General features: G+C 50.2%; 1 protein-coding gene across 2 annotated transcripts in view; it reads left to right on the top strand.

Moving 5' to 3' along the window:
• The window catches only part of WWC1 (WW and C2 domain containing 1), a 176,791-nt gene that overhangs the window by 63,484 nt on the left and 95,824 nt on the right, over positions 1-17,483 (top strand). For both annotated transcript variants that reach the window (XM_085001809.1, XM_021077057.2), the window contains exon 2: positions 15,164-15,273. In XM_085001809.1, the coding sequence (XP_084857935.1) occupies positions 15,164-15,273 (110 nt within the window). The remainder of the gene's footprint in view (positions 1-15,163; positions 15,274-17,483) is intronic.

The raw sequence follows: 17,483 nt of genomic DNA, 5'->3' as shown, positions 1-17,483 counted from the left end.
TTGTGTCCCCTCTCTGCCTGAATGGCTGAATGAACAAGAGCAAGAAGAGAACAGAGGCACCGAGGACAATGCCCAGAAGTCATCCTGGCCTGTGAATGAATAATTCATGTGGTATCTGCTGCTTTCCAGGGCTTCCCAAAATAGCTCTTTTAATTGCTTGTTTGTTGCGCTGCTGCCTTGAGTGCAGCCGCCCTCCGCTCAGAACACTCTGGTGTTAACACCGGCTCGACTCTCGCAGGTAGGGCTTCCCTTCGGGCAACAACGGTCTGTTTTCTTCTTTCACAAGAAAAGATGGGAGGAAAATAAACCCTTCAAGTGGTCCTTTTCACAGGTGAAAGCCCTTTTCTTCTCACCTCTTGTGCAGAGCTGCTCTGTCGTCCGTCCCTCTAGGCCTCTGTGGTCTTGGAGAATTAAGGAAATCCGCAGCCAGATGGACAGAGAAGGCAAGCTTCTGGGCCACGTCCGTCAGCCTCCTGCGATGCTGTCCGCAAACCCTTGAGCATCTGCAGCTTTGGGGATCCTCAGACATGGCCAGGCCAGGCCGTGCCTCCCTGGACATGCCAGCTGCATGTCAGAGCGGTGTGAGGAAGGCCCTACCTGCCTGGGGGCTGGCCCGCCCTGCAGCCTGTAGAGTAGGTTCAGTGATATGTGGAGGGGTCCCCCCACATGTCCCCCCCCTCTCCCCAGGACGTGAAATGCATGGCCCAACTTTCAAAGGGCTTCTCCTGGGGGTCCCAGTGGAATGACCCAGAGGAGGGGGGAGGTTGGATGCCAGGCATTTGGAGCCCCTTTATATATATACACAAGGGCAGCCAAAGGTGATGAGAGGTAGAGTTTGGAGAGCCTAGGCCACTAGAAGCCATGTAGGTGACAGCACAAGGCAACAGGTATGAATCTGAAGACACAAAGGACATCTGGGAGGCCCTCGGAGACCCTTGGTGGTTGCAGAGACAGGGCCCGTGGGCTCGTGGGCTCGTCCCACACCTGCAGAACCAGCGCACCTTTGGAGCCGGTAGGGTAGGTGCCCTCAACCGCTTCTCTCCCGTCCCAGGACGTCTCAGTCGTCCCCCCCCCAACCCCGGCCTTCTGTCTGCAAAGGGAAGGGAGTTGGTTTCCTGCAGGAGGACAGAAAGTGAGGCTCGCTGAGGACCTACTACGTGCAGAGGACCAGAGCGGTTGGATCAGGTCCACGGGCTGCTCTGTGCTACTGGCTCTTTGTCCTCAAGCAAGACACTGGGAGGGACAGGAGCTCAGGAAACGAGCAGAGGGCTGTTATAGCTGCTTGCAGTACTCAGGGGGAGGCTGGGGGGCTGTGACCAGGCCTTGAACACGGGCCGGGAGGCAGAAAGCTTCGGTAGAGAAGGAGAAGGAGAGGATTTTTGGAACACAAGGTTTGAGACCATGTGTTCAAGTTTCTGCAGCTAGGAGACGGGGGAGGCTAAACACCAGTAGGTCCTAAGTGAGGTGCTGGGACCAGCATCACCAGCATCACCTTGGGAGCCTGTGGAAAACGCAGATTCTCAGTACAGCCCAGGATCAGAAACCCTGGAGGTGGGTCACGGCTCCCTGTGGGTTCACAAGCCCTCCAGGGGCTTCTGAGGCAGCTGAGGACTGAGGACCAGGGCTGTATATGGTAAAGGAACGTCAGAAGGGACGTGCAGAGGATGAGGATGCGTGGGAATGGACCAGGGGAACCAGGGGGTGTCAGGAAACCCAGGCGCCAGGACGGTTCACTCCTCTGCGGCCGTGTGACCTCGGACAAGGCCTTAGGACACCATCTGGGAACCTCAGCAGTAATCACTGTGTCGTCTTCTCACAGTGAGAAAGGGGAAACAGCGCGCCAGGGTGAGGAAGGGGCTTGGCCACAGTTACTCGGGAGCAGAATCAAGAACTGAAGCCAGTTGGATTTGCCTCTTGATGAGCTGGGTGTCCCAGGATCTTGCCTCTCTATGCCTCAGTTTCCACATCTGTAAAATGGAGCGAATAATTGTCATTAGATTCTTTTTTTTTTTTTTTTTTTTTTTTTTTGTCTTTTTGCCATTTCTTGGGCTGCTCCCACAGCATATGGAGGTTCCCAGGCTAGGGGTCCAATCGGAGCTGTAGCTGCCAGCCTGTGCCAGAGCCACAGCAATGCAGGATCCGAGCCGCATCTGCGGCCTACACCACAGCTCACGGCAACGAGCAAGGGCAGGGATCGAACCTGCAACCTCATGGTTCCTAGTCGGATTCGTTAACCACTGTGCCACGACGGGAACTCCGTAATTAGATTCTTTTAATCAAGTTAATAACATATAGCTATTGAATATGGGGTTTTCCTTACAACCGCCTTGAGGAATTATTGAGGCGCACTAAATTCCTATATTTAAAGAGTGCCGTTTGATGAGTTTTGACACATGCATACAACCCTGTGAACCTCTCTTCATGATCAGTATAGCAAAGACTCCCATCACTCCCCAAACTTACTTTTGCCCTTTTATAATTCCTCTCTCCCTCAACTCCCATCCTAAGCAACTACTGATCTCCTTTCCAACCTGATAGGTTAGTTCGTATTTCCTAGAATTTTACATACATGAAATCATACAGTATAGTCATTTTTTTTCCCTGACTTCTTTTACCCACTAGGTTGCTGAGATTCATCTCTGTTGTTGTAAGCATTAATAATTTGTTCCTTTTTGGAGTTCCCACATGATGCAGTGGGTTAAGAATCGGACTGCAGTGGCTTGGGTCACTGTGGAGCTGCAAGTTCTAACCCTGGCGCAACACAGTGGGTTAAAGGATCCAGCGATGCCGGCTGTGGTATAGGTCACAGCTCTGGCTCAGATTCAGTCCCTGGCCCCAGAACTTCCATATGCTGTGGGTGTAGCCAGAAAATGAAACAGCAACAACAAAAATGTGTTCCTTTTTGTGGCTAGTATTCCAGTGTATGAATATACTGCATTTGTCTATCCATTCCCCTGTTGATGGACATTTGAATTGTTTCTAGCTCGGGATTATTACAATTCAATACAACATTGATTTTAAGAGGCTCCATCCTTTTTTGAGGGCTGCACCTGCTGCATATGGAAATTCCCAGGCCAGGGGGCAAATCGGAGCTACAGCTGCTGGCCTGCATCATAGCCACAGCAACATAGAATCCAAGCCGCATCTGTGACCTATTCCACAGCTCACAGCAACGCCGGATCCTTAACCCACTGAGCAAGGCCAGGGATCAAACAAGCATCCTCATAGATACTAGTCAGATTCGTTTCTGCTGCACCATAATGGAAACTTCCTAAGAAGCTCCATTCCTTTATGGACCACTAAGACAGGAAAAGTGCTGCCAGTTAAAGTATGACCCCATGTTTTTAAATTTACCAGAATATGTATTTCATACTCATTACAGCAAATCTTTCCAACTTAGATTTTTTTTTTAACTCACATATCCCTCTTTATCCATGAAAAAAAAAAAAAAAAAAACAAAGGAATACTTAAACTAAATAAAGCTCCAGTGTTCCTAAAACATCTCCTCATTCCAAGTCCAATCCTTTGGATTACTTTTTAACTCAGAATTATTGATCTCTGTGCTTTGAATATTGTCATCCTTGGTGCCCTCGAGAGTGTTGGTGGTGCCATTCTGTTGTAGGACCCGCAGGGCACCTGAGTCAAAAGCTTTGGAAGTCCCACTGCAGCGCAGTGGAAACGAATCCAACTAGGAACCATGAGGTTGCAGGTTTGATCCCTTGATTAAGGATCCAGTGTTGCCGTGAGCTGTGGTGTAGGTCACAGACATGACTCAGATCCCATGTTGCTGTGGCTCTGGCGTAGGCCAGCAGCTGTAACTCCATTCGACCCCTAGCCTGGGAACCTCCATATGCAGCAGGTGTGGCCCTAAAAAGCCAGGGGGGGAAAAAAAAAAAGCTTTGGTGCTGGGCTCTGTGGCTGGCGTGGCAATTATGCAGAGGCAGCCTTCTCGCACTCCTGCCTTGGGAATGTTGCTAAACGTGTCTGTTTGCTGCCTCCTCTGCTCTTCCGCACAACCATTTGGTTCCTAGGGGTTAAAAGGGCTCCACTCTTGTCTGTGGAATTCCAGCCCAGGCCCATGACACCTTTGATGTCTGTGTCCATATGGCTGGCGACAGCTCCATCAGGACCGCAGTCAGGCTGACAGCAGTGCTGACACACATCCCAATTTCAGAGATGCTAAACCGTGTTTTACAATGTGCAGCTCAGAGTTGTTGAAATGGAGTCTGGGTATGGGACCCTGAATGGTGCCTGTACGTTGTAAACACTCCATGAAGTTTAGCTGTGATTATTATTAGTACGTTACTATGAAGCATCTGCTTCCTGCGGGTCAAAGGAGGGTGGCTGAATCTGGCCCACAGAGAGGTTGAGAAGATAAAGGACATGATTTATTTAACATAGAGCATATGGACCAATGCCTAGTACTTAATTGGCTTTCAGCAAAAATGTATTGTTTCCTTGTAACCTCACCGTGCCTTTGACTTTCGGGACTGAGAGATGGCAGACTTACAGACGCCGGAACTGCAAAGGGGGCCTTAGAAGCATTACATTTCAGCTGCCTCGTTTGGCAGAGGGGAAGCCCAGAGAAGCAGGTGCCTTGCTCAAGGGTCTGGTTCATCTGATGACAACATCAGGATTCAAACCTGGATCTCATCACTCCCCTTCCAGTGCTCTGCCTAAATGGTGTGGTCATGGAAGGAGCCACAGGTCAGGACCCCAGAGAAGACTGCATGTCTGGGGGGAGGGTCAGACCCCAAGGAACAGGATTGGCCACATTCCAGGGAAGGGTGCCTGGGGCCTCCGTCCTTAGAGCTGGAAGCTCCTGGATGGCCCAGCCCCTGGGAAGACCCCTTGGAAACCCAGCTTATGGGACTAAAAGGAACATAGCCAGGGGTTGAGTCAGGATGGAGGAGCTCAGCCTGCCTGCCCAGCATCACATGGCCAGTGCCATGTGCAATCATTCCTGTGTACTGATCATTCAACTCTACCAGAGCCCTGCGAGGCGGTTCTCTTGGCTGCTTTATACCTATGGGGAAACTGAGGCTTTGAGCTGGGGAAGGAATGCCGAAGATTATGCAGCCAAGAAGGATGGAGCTGGCAGTCCCATTTGGTTCTGTTGGCCCCTTCTTTGGGGCACAGCGCCTCCTTAGCCTAACTCCCAATTCGGGAATGAGAGTGGAGCTGGGTGAGGTGCAAACACGTCTACCAGTGCTCTGTTCTGCTCTGGTGTTGGGCTTCAAGAAAATTACCCTCTAATGAGAAAACAAGGAAAATGAAGGACACGCCTCCCACCCTTGTCTATCCATGAATGGGAACTTCATAGCTTCAGGCAGGTTCTTGCCCAGTGATAAGTCTCCTTTCAGTATAATAGGGTTAGTTAGCCCAGAACCATACTATCACTATTCCTGGAAGGCTGTTGAGATGAAAGCTACAATCTCAAAGGGAGCTGAACTCAGCAGCAGGCTGACTTGATCTCTTGGTGTCTTGAGTGTGATGCAGGCCTGGAGTTGATTCCCAGGTTTCAGTCTCAGCCTTGCCACTGCGTCCTAGGGTGGCTCCGATCAAGTCTTTCTCTCTGCCTCAGTTTTCTCACCAATAAAACATGGAGTTGGTTTTTCAAATCTCAAATATCACTTTCAGTTGTACCATTCTTTAATATCCCCACATAAGGTGCCTCGTTTGGATAGCAATGAAAATAATAATGATTTGCTCCTATTTTTGAGCATGCACTATGCACCAAAGTGCTGTTTCATCCATTGTCTCATCTCATCCTCAAAGAACATCGTAAGGTGAGTCCGAATGGTACCTACCTGAATGTGTTGTTATGGGGTCCAAGTGAGCTAATACATGTAAAGTGCTTTGGAGCAGTTCCTGGCACAGAAGCGTGCTCAGTCACTGTGTTACTATTTTTCCTGACCTACGAGTGTGAAAACTGAGCTGAAGAGAGTGGAAGTATCTTGCCCAAGGTCAAACAGCTAGAAGCTGGCAGAGCTGAGATTTTAGCCCAGGGAGTCTGGCTCCAGAGCACTGTGATCCTACTACTCTGTGTTGCTCCTTTTTTTTTTTTCTTCTTAGGGCTGCACTTGAGGCATATGGAAGTTCCCAGGCTAGGGGTCAAATTGGAGCTGTAGCTGCCGGTCCTCACCACAGCTACAGCAATGCGGGGTCTGAGCCATGCCTCCAACCTACACCGCCCCTCGTGGCAATGCCACATCCTTAACCCACTAAGCAAGGCCAGCGATCGAACCCGCATCCTCATGGATATTCGTTGGGTTCATTACTGCTGAGCCACAATGGGAACTCCTCTGTGCTACCTCTTGATAAGATGCAGGATACACATGTTAGAGAGCAAAAGCGGTTAGGTGCCACTAAAGAGCGCCTGCCTCCGAAAGGTGGGCTAACGCCATTCTTCCAATAGAGCATCATGGTAAACACAGGTATCTATTTGACTGTCTAGTAGTCAGTTGGCCACGCCTACTCTAATCCAGGGTCTGGTTCTCACAATCTTAATCCTAAATCCCAGCAAGTGAGACGCAGAGGAAGAGCAGCACAGAGTCACCACGGCACCTGCGAGATGGAGGGTACCCAGGGATGAGTAGGGATAGAGACGTGAGGTTGGAGGCAAAGGAAGGGAACAGGCCCAAGGCTCAGGGTGTGATTCCAGGAACTCAGTGAGGGCAGGGGTCAGGGAAGGGGGCGGTCAGCCACTGGTTTGTGGGAGCCTGGTTTGAAGACTAACGAGGACCGGGTGGGGGAGGGGGACAGTCCGGAACCTTCCCCCCAACTCTCCCTTCTCTGCTTTTCCCCATTAGAGAATTCCAGGAATGGGAATGCCTAGGCCTAGAAAGCTTCTGGATAAACCAGCCCAACCAAAGTAGGGAAGCAAGGAAGTCTGGGGGTCAAATAACCAGAATGTCAAGGCAGGTGTTTTGAGAATGGAGGGAGGGAAGTGTTTAAGAGAAAGAGAACTTGGAAATTCCTAGTGTAAAGACTTCCTCCAGAGAACACATTTTGAGAGTCAAAGCCAATAGAGCTGTCACCTCTTAACTTCCTCTGGTTTAATTTCCAAAAACCAGTGCTTAAGCAATCCCAGTTCCTCCAGGAAAAGAGGCAGGGGAATACAATGCAAGGCTTACTGCCTGTGAGCATGGACAGTTCTTTTGCCTCACCAGGAAAAGGGATATAAAACCTAACTGATAACAAGAGTTAATGTTGGTTGAGCCCTGTGTGCCATGGGCTCAGCATAGCTCATTTTAACCAGGCAGTCATGCTCGGTGTTCCCACTTTACAGATGAAGAGACGGATGCAGGCAAGGTAGGGTTCATGCTCAAGGGGACAGAATGAGTAAGTCATGGCGCCTGCCTGGCAGCCCAGGTGCCTGACTCTAGAGCTTATGCGTTTTAACCCCCATGTGTATCTCTTGCCATGAGCCATGGGGACAGTGATGAGGAAGAGGAGGACGATGACGATGATGATGGTGACAGCTAAACGTATCCGACCGACCTAAGGTGCAAGATGACACGATTCTGATTCTCACGGTGTGCGAAGCATGGAAGTCTTGCCCGATCATGTTCACAGCCCACATTTACTGCTTATTATGTGCCAGGCCCAGTGCTTAGCCCGTGGCAGAGGTTATCTCCTTTAATCCCCGCAACACCCTCATGAGATTGGGGCTTGTGAGTTTCACAGAGAACCAAACGCCTGACAAGGTTACGCAACACACCTGTGGCTGTTTAGAGGCACGGCCTGAGTTTCTGCCCAGCATCCGTTCCTTGGCCTTTGTGGGTACCAGCTACCCTGCCTCCCCATCAGCCACGAAGCCCACCACCACCCTCCCTGGACTGCTTCCTTCTCCCGCCTCCCCTGACGACACCCCCTTGTGTCAGTCTCTCCCTTCTCCCCACCCCTTGGCCTTTCACATCCGTACAGCTGACCTAGCCCTTTATTCATTATCCCTACATCCTCTAATTGCTGTGGTTCACAGCCTGTGGTCGCGTAACCGTCACACACGCTGCCACCGGATGTCACGGGGATAGGCCACGCCTTGCTTTACGTGTAAGCCTCAGCTCCCTGGCCAGACCCTCTGCTCTTGAAGGCAGAAATGAGGCTTATTCTGATGTCTGAGCCCTATTGTGCCCAGAACGGGACTGGGCTTGTTGTGTCCATGCAGTAAATTCTTGTCACTCAGAGGACTAGTTGAAAGGAGGGAGAAGGGAGTTGAGGAGAGGGTGAGTCAGAGAGCTTTGCTGTGTCACCTTCTGCAGTTGGGCCCAGGGATGGTGCTCAAAGTCCTATCAGGGACCCCAGAACCCTAAAAGCCCAGGCTTTGCCCCTCTCTCCCTCCACCCATCACTCATAACATGAAGACAGGCAGCTTTCTTTTCTGTTCCTCGTGTCAACATCATCCTGCCCCAAAGCCTTTGGACCGGCTGTTCCTCTTGCCTCCCACCATCTGGTCTCCCCTCAGAGGTCCCCTTCTGGGAGGAGCTTTCCTTGACTCCCCTGCCCCATGCTTACACTTAATCCCACTCCCTATTGGACTTTTCTGAATAGCACACGTCTCTGAGATGACCCTGTGGATTCACTTTCTGGCTGGCAGGTCTCCCCAGGGGGAATCAGGCAGGATCCTGCTAGTGCAGCCATTTCTGCAGCTGGGTGTTCATTAAGATTTGGCTGAGGGCTCGAGTGCTCAGCCCTCCAAACCAACTTAATACAATGGTTATTTTTTTCAGCCCTAGATTTGTTTAAGGAACGAACGAATGGAAGGTGTTTGAACCAAACCGAATGGAAGGAAGGAGAACTTCAGAGGTTGCATTTTGTCCCCGCTTACACAGCCTTCCCGGTGGGGAAGGAGAGGGTCTGCTTAGCCATTGCCAGTACGGGCCACAGTCCAGGGGTGGAGCGTCCTCAGGACTTGCACAACCTGAGCTATGGGAACTATGCGTGTGAAACACCCCGGGGCGGGAAGAACCAGCCCGTCCTTTGTGCCCAGGCTGGGAGAGAGGTTCGGCTGAAAGTTTGGACAGTTCTTGGCATGGCATCTGGAGGGCCCTTTAGAAAGCAATCCCGCCCAGCTGGCCCTTGGAGAGAGCCCAGTCGGGGGCCAGCATCCTGCTGGACGGCGATAAAGAGGTTACTGTGGGAAGCGTTCCGATTGCTCGGGGAGCACCAGGAACATGAAAGATATGTTACGTGTTCTTCAGTCCCAAGAGAATCACCACCCAGTGTTAGACTTGGCAAAAGGCTTTCCGCTCCTTCTCTGGGCTCCCTCCTTAGAAAAGACGTGCTGTCTGAATACCGAATGCCAGCCGGCCGTGGTGATGGGGAGCTGGAAAGAGGACAAAGGGGCCTGCATTCCTGCCCCTGCCGGACAGGTGATCCCACAGAACCCTACCTGTCTCCAAGGCAACACATCCGGGCCCTTTTTTCCAGGAGAGCTTGTTGTGAAACATTCAGGAATGTTTGTGTTCCTTCAGAGATTTGTAATTAAGAAGAGGCAGAACGAGTTTTCTCTTGGCGCCCTCTCCTCCCCTCCCGCCCTCCCTCTCACCCTTCCAGCATTTGGGTCAGTTGATTTCACGAGAGAGATGGGGTGGGTATTCAGGACTTGGAGGCTGGAAAGCAGGGACTGCAGGGGGCTGGACGGGGGTGGGGGTGAATCGCTTCGTCGGAGCACGGGGACTTCCCCGTCCAGGCTCCTGCCATTCCCCGCAGGCGCCCCCAAGTTCTGGCCACGTCTGAAAGCAGATGCCTCTTCCCAGCTCACATTCTTGGCACTTGCCCAAGGGGAAACACTGCAGGCCAGAGAAGCACCCACAGTTTCCCAGGGGAGACTGGTTGAAATGGCCAGTTCCTCTCTCTGGGAGGAGGAGAGTGTGCATGTGTATACACGTGTGTGTGTGTGTGTGTGTGTGTGTGTGTGTGTGTGTGTGTGTTGGAATCGTTGTGCAGCTAAAAACACCTCTCTTCATCCTGATTCTCTGAATGACACGTCTCCACACACTGAATAATTCATCTCCCTCTTGGCATTTGTTCCAGAGAGAATCTTGCTGTCCAGATTTCTTGTAAGTTGCCTAGTCTTCCGATAGAAGCTCTTCTCTTTCCCATGGCAGAGCTCAGGGACCCAGGATATCAGCCCCCCATGTTTTTCCCTCATGATAGCTTTGAAGGGAAGCCTTAGCATCAAAGCCAGAGCCTTCCTTTCACCTCTCGCCCCTCCTTCTAACACTGGGTCCTCTTGACTCCCTCTCCTTTATCCCTGTTGGGCAGTGTCTGGTTCGCTGCAGGTGGGAGTCAGCCTCTCAGCCCAGGTAGGTATCCAGTGTTGGGAACATCACTGACGCTCATAGCTACCATGCATTTCAGGTCTGACTCCTCAACGTCTGAGGCTGGACCAGTCCGTGGAGTCCGTGGTTTTATGGAAAAGGGAGGCATTTTGGGTGTTTCAGACCTGCCCCTCCTCGCCCCGTCCTTGTTTTCACACACAGAGCTCAGTGAATCACTTATCTTAATGACTCTGAAACAATTAATTGTCTTTTCCTGAAGCAGTTGTGGGTTATCCAAGCGCCTGGAGTAGCTTTGCACAAGACCAAGAAAACTGAAGGCACAAATGGGACGCAGCTCAGGGGCCTTTTGCCTCTTTCACATTCCCCTCAGCAGCAGCATCTGTATCCCGGGCATGGCTTCCGTTGTGCTCCAGATTGTTCTGAGACTCCCTTGGTCAGGTCCTGTTTTATTAGCAAGGCTCGGGTTCTGGAGTTAGGCAGCGGGGCTTCAGCTTATACCTCGGGCATTTGCCAACTACGTGATACTGGGTGTGTCTTCTCAGTTGTAAAAATTGAGGAAGAGCACCTGCTGCCAGAGAGGGAACATGATATATCGGGAACTTGTTTTCTAGATGCAGATCTAGCCATTATTAAATATTTTAATTGCAACGGATATAGAGTAGCTAGTTTTTAAAAGAGTAAAAAGAAAAAATTACGTTAAAATTCCTACACCAAGATAGCATGTGAATACTTTTTTAAAATATTGAAGTATAGTCGATTTGCAATGTGGTGTTAATTTTTGCTGTACAGCACAGTTATGCACACACAGAGACACACTCTTGTTTAAAAATATCCTTTTCCTGGAGTTCCCGTCGTGGCGCAGTGGTTAACGAATCCGACTAGGAACCATGAGGTTGCAGGTTCGGTCCCTGCCCTTGCTCAGTGGGTTAAGGATCCGGCGTTGCCGTGAGCTGTGGTGTAGGTTGCAGATGCGGCTCGGATCCCGCATTGCTGTGGCTCTGGCGTAGGCCGGTGGCTACAGCTCCGATTCAACCCCTAGCCTGGGAACCTCCATATGCCGCGGGAGCGGCCCAAGAAATAGCAACAACAACAACAACAACAACAAAAGACAAAAAGACAAAAAAAAAAAAAAATATATCCTTTTCCGGAGTTCCCGTCGTGGCTCAGTGGTTGATGAATCCGACTAGGAACCATGAGGTTGCGGGTTGGATTCCCTGGCCTTGCTCGGTGGGTTAAGGATCCGGCGTTGCCATGAGCTGTGGTGTAGGTTGCAGACGTGGCTCGGATCCCGAATTGCTGTGGCTCTGGCGTAGGCTGGTGGCTACAGCTCCGGTGCAGCCCCTAGCCTGGGGAACCTCCATAGCCCAAGAAATGGCAAAAAGACAAAAAAAGAAAAAAAAAAAAAAAAATCCTTTCCCATGGTTTATTACAGGATATTGAATACGGTTCCCTGTGCTGTACAGTAGGACCTTGGTGGTGATCCAGCCTCTGTAATAGCTTACATATGCTAACCCAGCCTCTCATTCCATCCCCAACCCCCACCCCTTGGCAACCACAGGTCTGTTCTCTATGTCTGTGAATTGGTTTCGGTCTTGTAGATAGGTCCATTTGTGTCATATTTTAGATTCCACATGTAAGTGATACCACATGGTATTTGTCTTTCTCTTTCTGACTTACTTCACTTAATATGATAATGTCTAGTTGCATCCATATTGCTGGGAAGGGCATTATTTTGTTCTCTTCATGGCTGAGTAGTATTCCACTGTATATGTACCACATCTTCATGGCTGAGTAGTATTCCATTGTGTATGTACCACATCTTCTTTACCCGCCCCTCTGTCAGTGTACATTTATGTGGTTTCCATGTCTTGGCCATTGTGAATAGCACTGCTGTGAACATAGAGATGTGTGTACAAGAAAGCATTTTAATTTGTATCATTCCAGTTTCTCCTCTACAGACACATAGATATTTTGGACAAAATATCGTATTATCACAGTATACTGTAGCTTTTCTTGTTCAACAATGTCAGTTTTCGTTTTCTTTTTTTTTTTTTTTTTCTTTTTTTGCCTTTTTGCCATTTCTTGGGCCGATCCCACGGCATATGGAGGTTCCCAGGCTAGGGGTCTAATCGGAGCCATAGCTGCTGGCCTACACCAGAGCCACAGCAACACGGGATCCAAGCCGCGTCTGCATCCTATACCGCAGCTCACGGCAATGCCGGATCCTTAACCCACTGAGCAAGGCCAGGGATCGAACCCGCAACCTCATGGTTCCTAGTCGGATTCGTCAACCACTGAGCCACGACGGGAACTCCCAATGTCAGTTTTCTTATAGTGTGTTAAGAGCATCTTTCCATGCTAGAAAAATATAGAAAACTGCATCATTGTTTTTTGTCCTTAGATATTCATTATTGTATTTACCCATCCCACAAATGTTTATTGAGCATCAGTTGTGGGAGACATCAGTTGCACTTGCTTAACTGCGCCATTGATGAAATCATTGAATTCATCCCCAGGGAAGAATTTTAAAAGGTGATGATCCATGCACGGATTCAGGGAGCTGTGGGGAGGGGGAGTGTATCTTCTTGGTTTTCTGGGTTGCAAAGTGTAAATAACAGGATTCCTATCTCTGCACCCAGGCAGGTGGGCAAAGCTTCTCCAGGTTGAGAACTCAGAGAGGAATGAGCCAGAAAGAAAGGTCTGACTGTGGTGGGCCAGGCATTCCTGTCTCCTCCCAGTCTATCCTAGACTTGCCGTGGAGGGGTATGCCTGTGTGTGGAGTGTTCCTTCGGAGACCCTTGCAAAGATTTGTCAGATACAGTGACGTTGGATGAGATTTGGCTGTGGGTCTCCGGTCCTCATTCTCCATAAGGAAGTGGGAACAAACCATCTAAAAGAGTTTGAGGAGGGGGAGGCACTGGGGGACAGGGTATTCTGTTGCTGAAGTCTGGTCAGGGCTTGGGGTGCTGTGGTGGGACGGGCTGAAGGCAGCTTTGCAGAAACCTTATCCCTGTCGGCTTAGGTGCTTCTGAATGAAGAACATTCTGACCTGAAGAAATCATCTTGTCTTCCCCATGTCTCTCTCTTTCTCTATCTTTTTTTTTTTTTTTTTAATACTCTGAGATGGTGACTTGTAATTTTCCAAGGGCTCAGGAGATGCATGGAAGGTGTCAAGTTTCAAGAGAACCTTTTGGCTCACAGCAGGGGCTTTGAAGACGGCGTGCCTTGCTGGAAGTCCCAGCTTTGTCATTGACAAGGACTTGAGAGTGTTATTTAACCTTTCTTAGTCTCCATTTCCCCTTCTGGAAAGGGGAGAGAATGTCCTTTGAGCATGCATTCGCACCAGGATCTATGCTAAATGTTTTTACAAACAGGACCTTATTTAACCTAACAGACTGCCTACAGAGTTATTATTCTCCCCCCATTTCAGAAAAAAAATACAGAGGCTCAGAGAGGGATAGTAAGTTGGCCATAGTCACACAGCTATCAAATGATGCTTGTCGAATCTTATTGGATAGACTTAGGCTGTTGCATATCCTCTGTACCTCTGCCTCATCCTTGTTGTCTCTCACAATACAGCAGTAAATTATTGCCTAACAGAAGGTTTTGGGTTATCCAGTCCTTCATTCAATAGATATTTTTCTCACCCTCCCAGACCCTGGATGTATAGTAGGTCTACGTAGGCTGGATATGAGTAATGGGTATGCCTGAGTATGCATGGACACACCAGGTCCATCCACCAGGGGGTCTTTTAGTGTTATTTTTCCCCCCATATATGTTGCTTTAAACTTGATTTGGGGTGGGTTTAAGAGGGAAGGAGATTGCCCAGGAGAAGCGGATCATTTCCTGAAGCTGGGATGGAAGTTATTTCTGTTTTGGGGGGGAGGGTAAGTTCTTGACCAGGAATCTTTCCTCCTGTCCCATTGTATCTCAGTTTGCCAATCTGTTGAAAGAGTGTTGAAGCAGAGCCTTCTGGGCTTCCAGAATTGGAAGGGGATTATGAGCAGACAGAAGAGGGAGAATATTAGAATAGGTTTTAGGTAGATGGAGCAATGGGGAGAAACCAAAGGGGCCGTCTGGAGGGGCCACTCAGGCTGACTTCCGTGTGTCTAGACTCCTAGCTCCCTACGCACTGGCTAAAGTGCTTGACCAGTGGTTCGTGGTGTTTTCCAGCCTTGACACACCTGTTCGTTCAGGTGGGTGATTTGTTTGTCTGACTGGGCCACCAAGACTGGGTGATGATCACGACTTCACTCCCCAGAAAATGGGAGCCTAGAGGGTGGTTGTTGTCGCTAAAAGATCAGTTTGGCCTGGATTGTATGGGGAGGCACAGCAGTAGGTACAGGCATTTGGGAACTGGCCCAGGAGGCAAAGCAATACTGTTTGGGGCCAAACTCAAAGAGAAGGAACATCTGCTGTTCTCGATGCTGCAGTAGCTTTCCAGAGGGGACCTAGGTAGGACAGACATGGGCTAGAGCCAGGAGGAAGACTGCGATGGGGCTGGACAGGCACCTTGCAAGTGGAGAAACTAGAGAGGGCTGGAGTCTGAGTCCAGAAACCAGGCTTGACCTTCGAGCCCATCCCTGTGACCCCCTCAGTTAGAGATGCAGGAGCAGAGGCCCAGAGAAGGTGGGTAACCTGCTCAAATCACTCCCAAGTTATGGGCAAAGCTCGGACCAGAGCTGCTTCCTCGCCTTCCTCCGAGGTGATCTAATCCTGCTCTTCCAGTTATCCATACATCTCCCTGGGAACAACGAGGACAGCGGAGCTGGTGTCACAGAGCAGAGCTGCTGGATCTGGCGGGAGGCTGAGAGCAGCCAGGAGGTGCAGGACCTGTAGGCTGATGGAGTGAGTCTGTTTCTCCTCTCCCTTGCCAGGTACACCAAACCGCTCACGTTTGCTGACTGCATTAGTGACGAGCTGCCGCTGGGATGGGAAGAGGCGTACGACCCACAGGTCGGGGATTACTTCATAGACCACAACACCAGTAAGTTCTTGGCTGTCCTGTCCCCTCTGCCCATCCCCCTCCCTCCTGCCCAGCCCCCAAGTCAGGAAGCGCTCCCAGCAGGGACTTCGGAAGCCAGATTGTGTTTTGTTTCACAGAGAGTTAGAGAGAGTTGTCAGTGTAGATATAGATAGCTGATGTATGCTCCGATAGAAATAACAGTTCAGGAGGGTTTTAAATAGAATCGAAAACTCCGCTCCCCACAACCCATCTCCCCAGTTTTCCAGAGGCCACCACGGCTAACAATTTCTTGTGTATCACTCCAGAAAAGTCCCAGTCATATAATCTTTTTTTTTTTTTTTTGCATATATTGATCTTCATGCATACAGACTTTTTTCACATAAGGTTGACGTGTCCTTGTCATTGCCCAACCATGGTGGAACAGCCAGAGCCCCAGCAAGTCCCAGCAGCATGCACACACGTGTGTCCATAACGGATTGGTATGTGTGTACATGCCTCTGACACATCGTACCCCTCAGCCCACCCTCACTTCGTATCTGTGATCCAGGCGTCCTGATCCAGCATGAGCTCTCCTGGTGCCTTTGTCTCGGGGACTGTGGTGGAGGAATAGGGGAGAAGAGGGAAGCATGCTGTCTGACAGGTGGAAGAACCCAGGCCGCAGTCCCCCAGCCAGGGAGAGTTGATGTGTCTTTGGGCCTCATCCATTGTGCACCTTCTGGGCTAAGACACTTCCTGTCCTCGGAAATTTGCTGCCCCATTTGTTCATGAGTACAGAGGAAAGAGGATTTTTTGGGCTCGCTCCCAGGCTTCTGAAGTGTGCGGTTCCTGTTGTCCTCTCAGGCAGGAGGAGACGGGAATGTCATGGCTCGTGTCTGCAGGCTGAGATGAGGACACCAAATCCCAGTAGCCCCTGTTTACTGAGCCTGCATTCTCTGCCATGTGCTGAGCGAGGCACTGGCGAGGCATCATCTCATTCAATCCTCCCAACTCCCCTTCGGGACGGGAGGATGGTTCTCCCCACCTGATCAATGAGAATTAGCGGTGGACATTGACCGCTCAGCGTTCAGAACCAAAACATGGCCCACCTGGGACTTGAACTGGTTCTGGGAGTGGAGTTGGGCTTCTCCATCCACTTCCTTCTCTGGGTTTCAGTAGCACCCGGTCACACCACTGCCGGGCCCCTCGTCACTCGCTAGTATAACTCATCATGGCAAGTTCTTCTGGAGCAGGCCCATGTCTAATTCATCTGTCGAGTCCCAGGCCGTAAGGCACCTAGTAGGTATGCACTTGACTTTTGCTAAGTAGAAAAGGGCCGACGTGCGTGAATGCATGACTCCGCGGATGAATGAGCAGACTGTGGTTGGCGCCAAAGTAGAGGAGAGTTTCTGAGAGAGCTAATGGCATTAATTGCATTGTTGGGGGTAGCAGAGGTTTTTATTAGCACTCCTGATTGCATACTGGGTAATGAGAAGTAAATATGCCTAATTGAGTGTGTATGGGGAATGAGGTTCATGCTTGGAGGGCTGCATGGTGTGCGGGGTTAAACACTGATGTGCACCAACCCTAATCAGCCCTTTCCTGTTGGTAATTGCTGAGTGCATCCCCCTCATTAAAACCCAGTGGCGGGCGTGGGGTTTTCAGGTGCTTCTGGGAGTTGTTGGAGAGATGGGAGGAAGGCGTATCCCGCAGGGGCAGATGATTCTTGCGGGGGCGGGTGTGCACGGAGGTGAGTACACGAGAACTGCAATAGGAAGAATTCTGCCTGGTTGGTGTACGGGCCGTCAGGCTACTGGTCTTTTTGTCTGCAAGGGGCTTTCACTAGACAAAGGGTCCCACCTCTGTAGACGGAGCCAGTGATACGAATGCAGGATGTAGGCGACCATCGGGGCCAAGCATTCAGAGCCGTGGGCTCGAACCCGTCTTCTCTGTGTCCGTGACTGAACTTTCTTTAGCGTTATAGACACAATAGAATTGAGCAGCAAATGAAATCCACCATCCGGCGTTTGCTCATTCAGCACATATTTATTGACTTCCTACAATGTTCTAGGCATGTCCTGGGATACATGAGGATACAAAATGGCAGTGACCCTTGCCCTTACAGAACTTTTGTTTTGGCAGAAGAAACAGAAACTAAACAGAATAAGTAAGCCAAAAATTATGCAGTATATTAGAAAATTATCAGTGCCATGGGAAAAAGGGAGAGCAGAGCATGGGGCCAAGGTGTGCCAGGG

The sequence above is a fragment of the Sus scrofa genome, chromosome 16 (genome assembly GCF_054392235.1).
Source record: "Sus scrofa isolate SSC_HxYL_T2T_F1_AM1 chromosome 16, Sscrofa_HxYL_maternal_Yorkshire_Landrace_v2.0, whole genome shotgun sequence".
Taxonomy (NCBI): domain Eukaryota; kingdom Metazoa; phylum Chordata; class Mammalia; order Artiodactyla; family Suidae; genus Sus; species Sus scrofa.
This window is presented reverse-complemented; position numbering and strand designations above follow the sequence as displayed.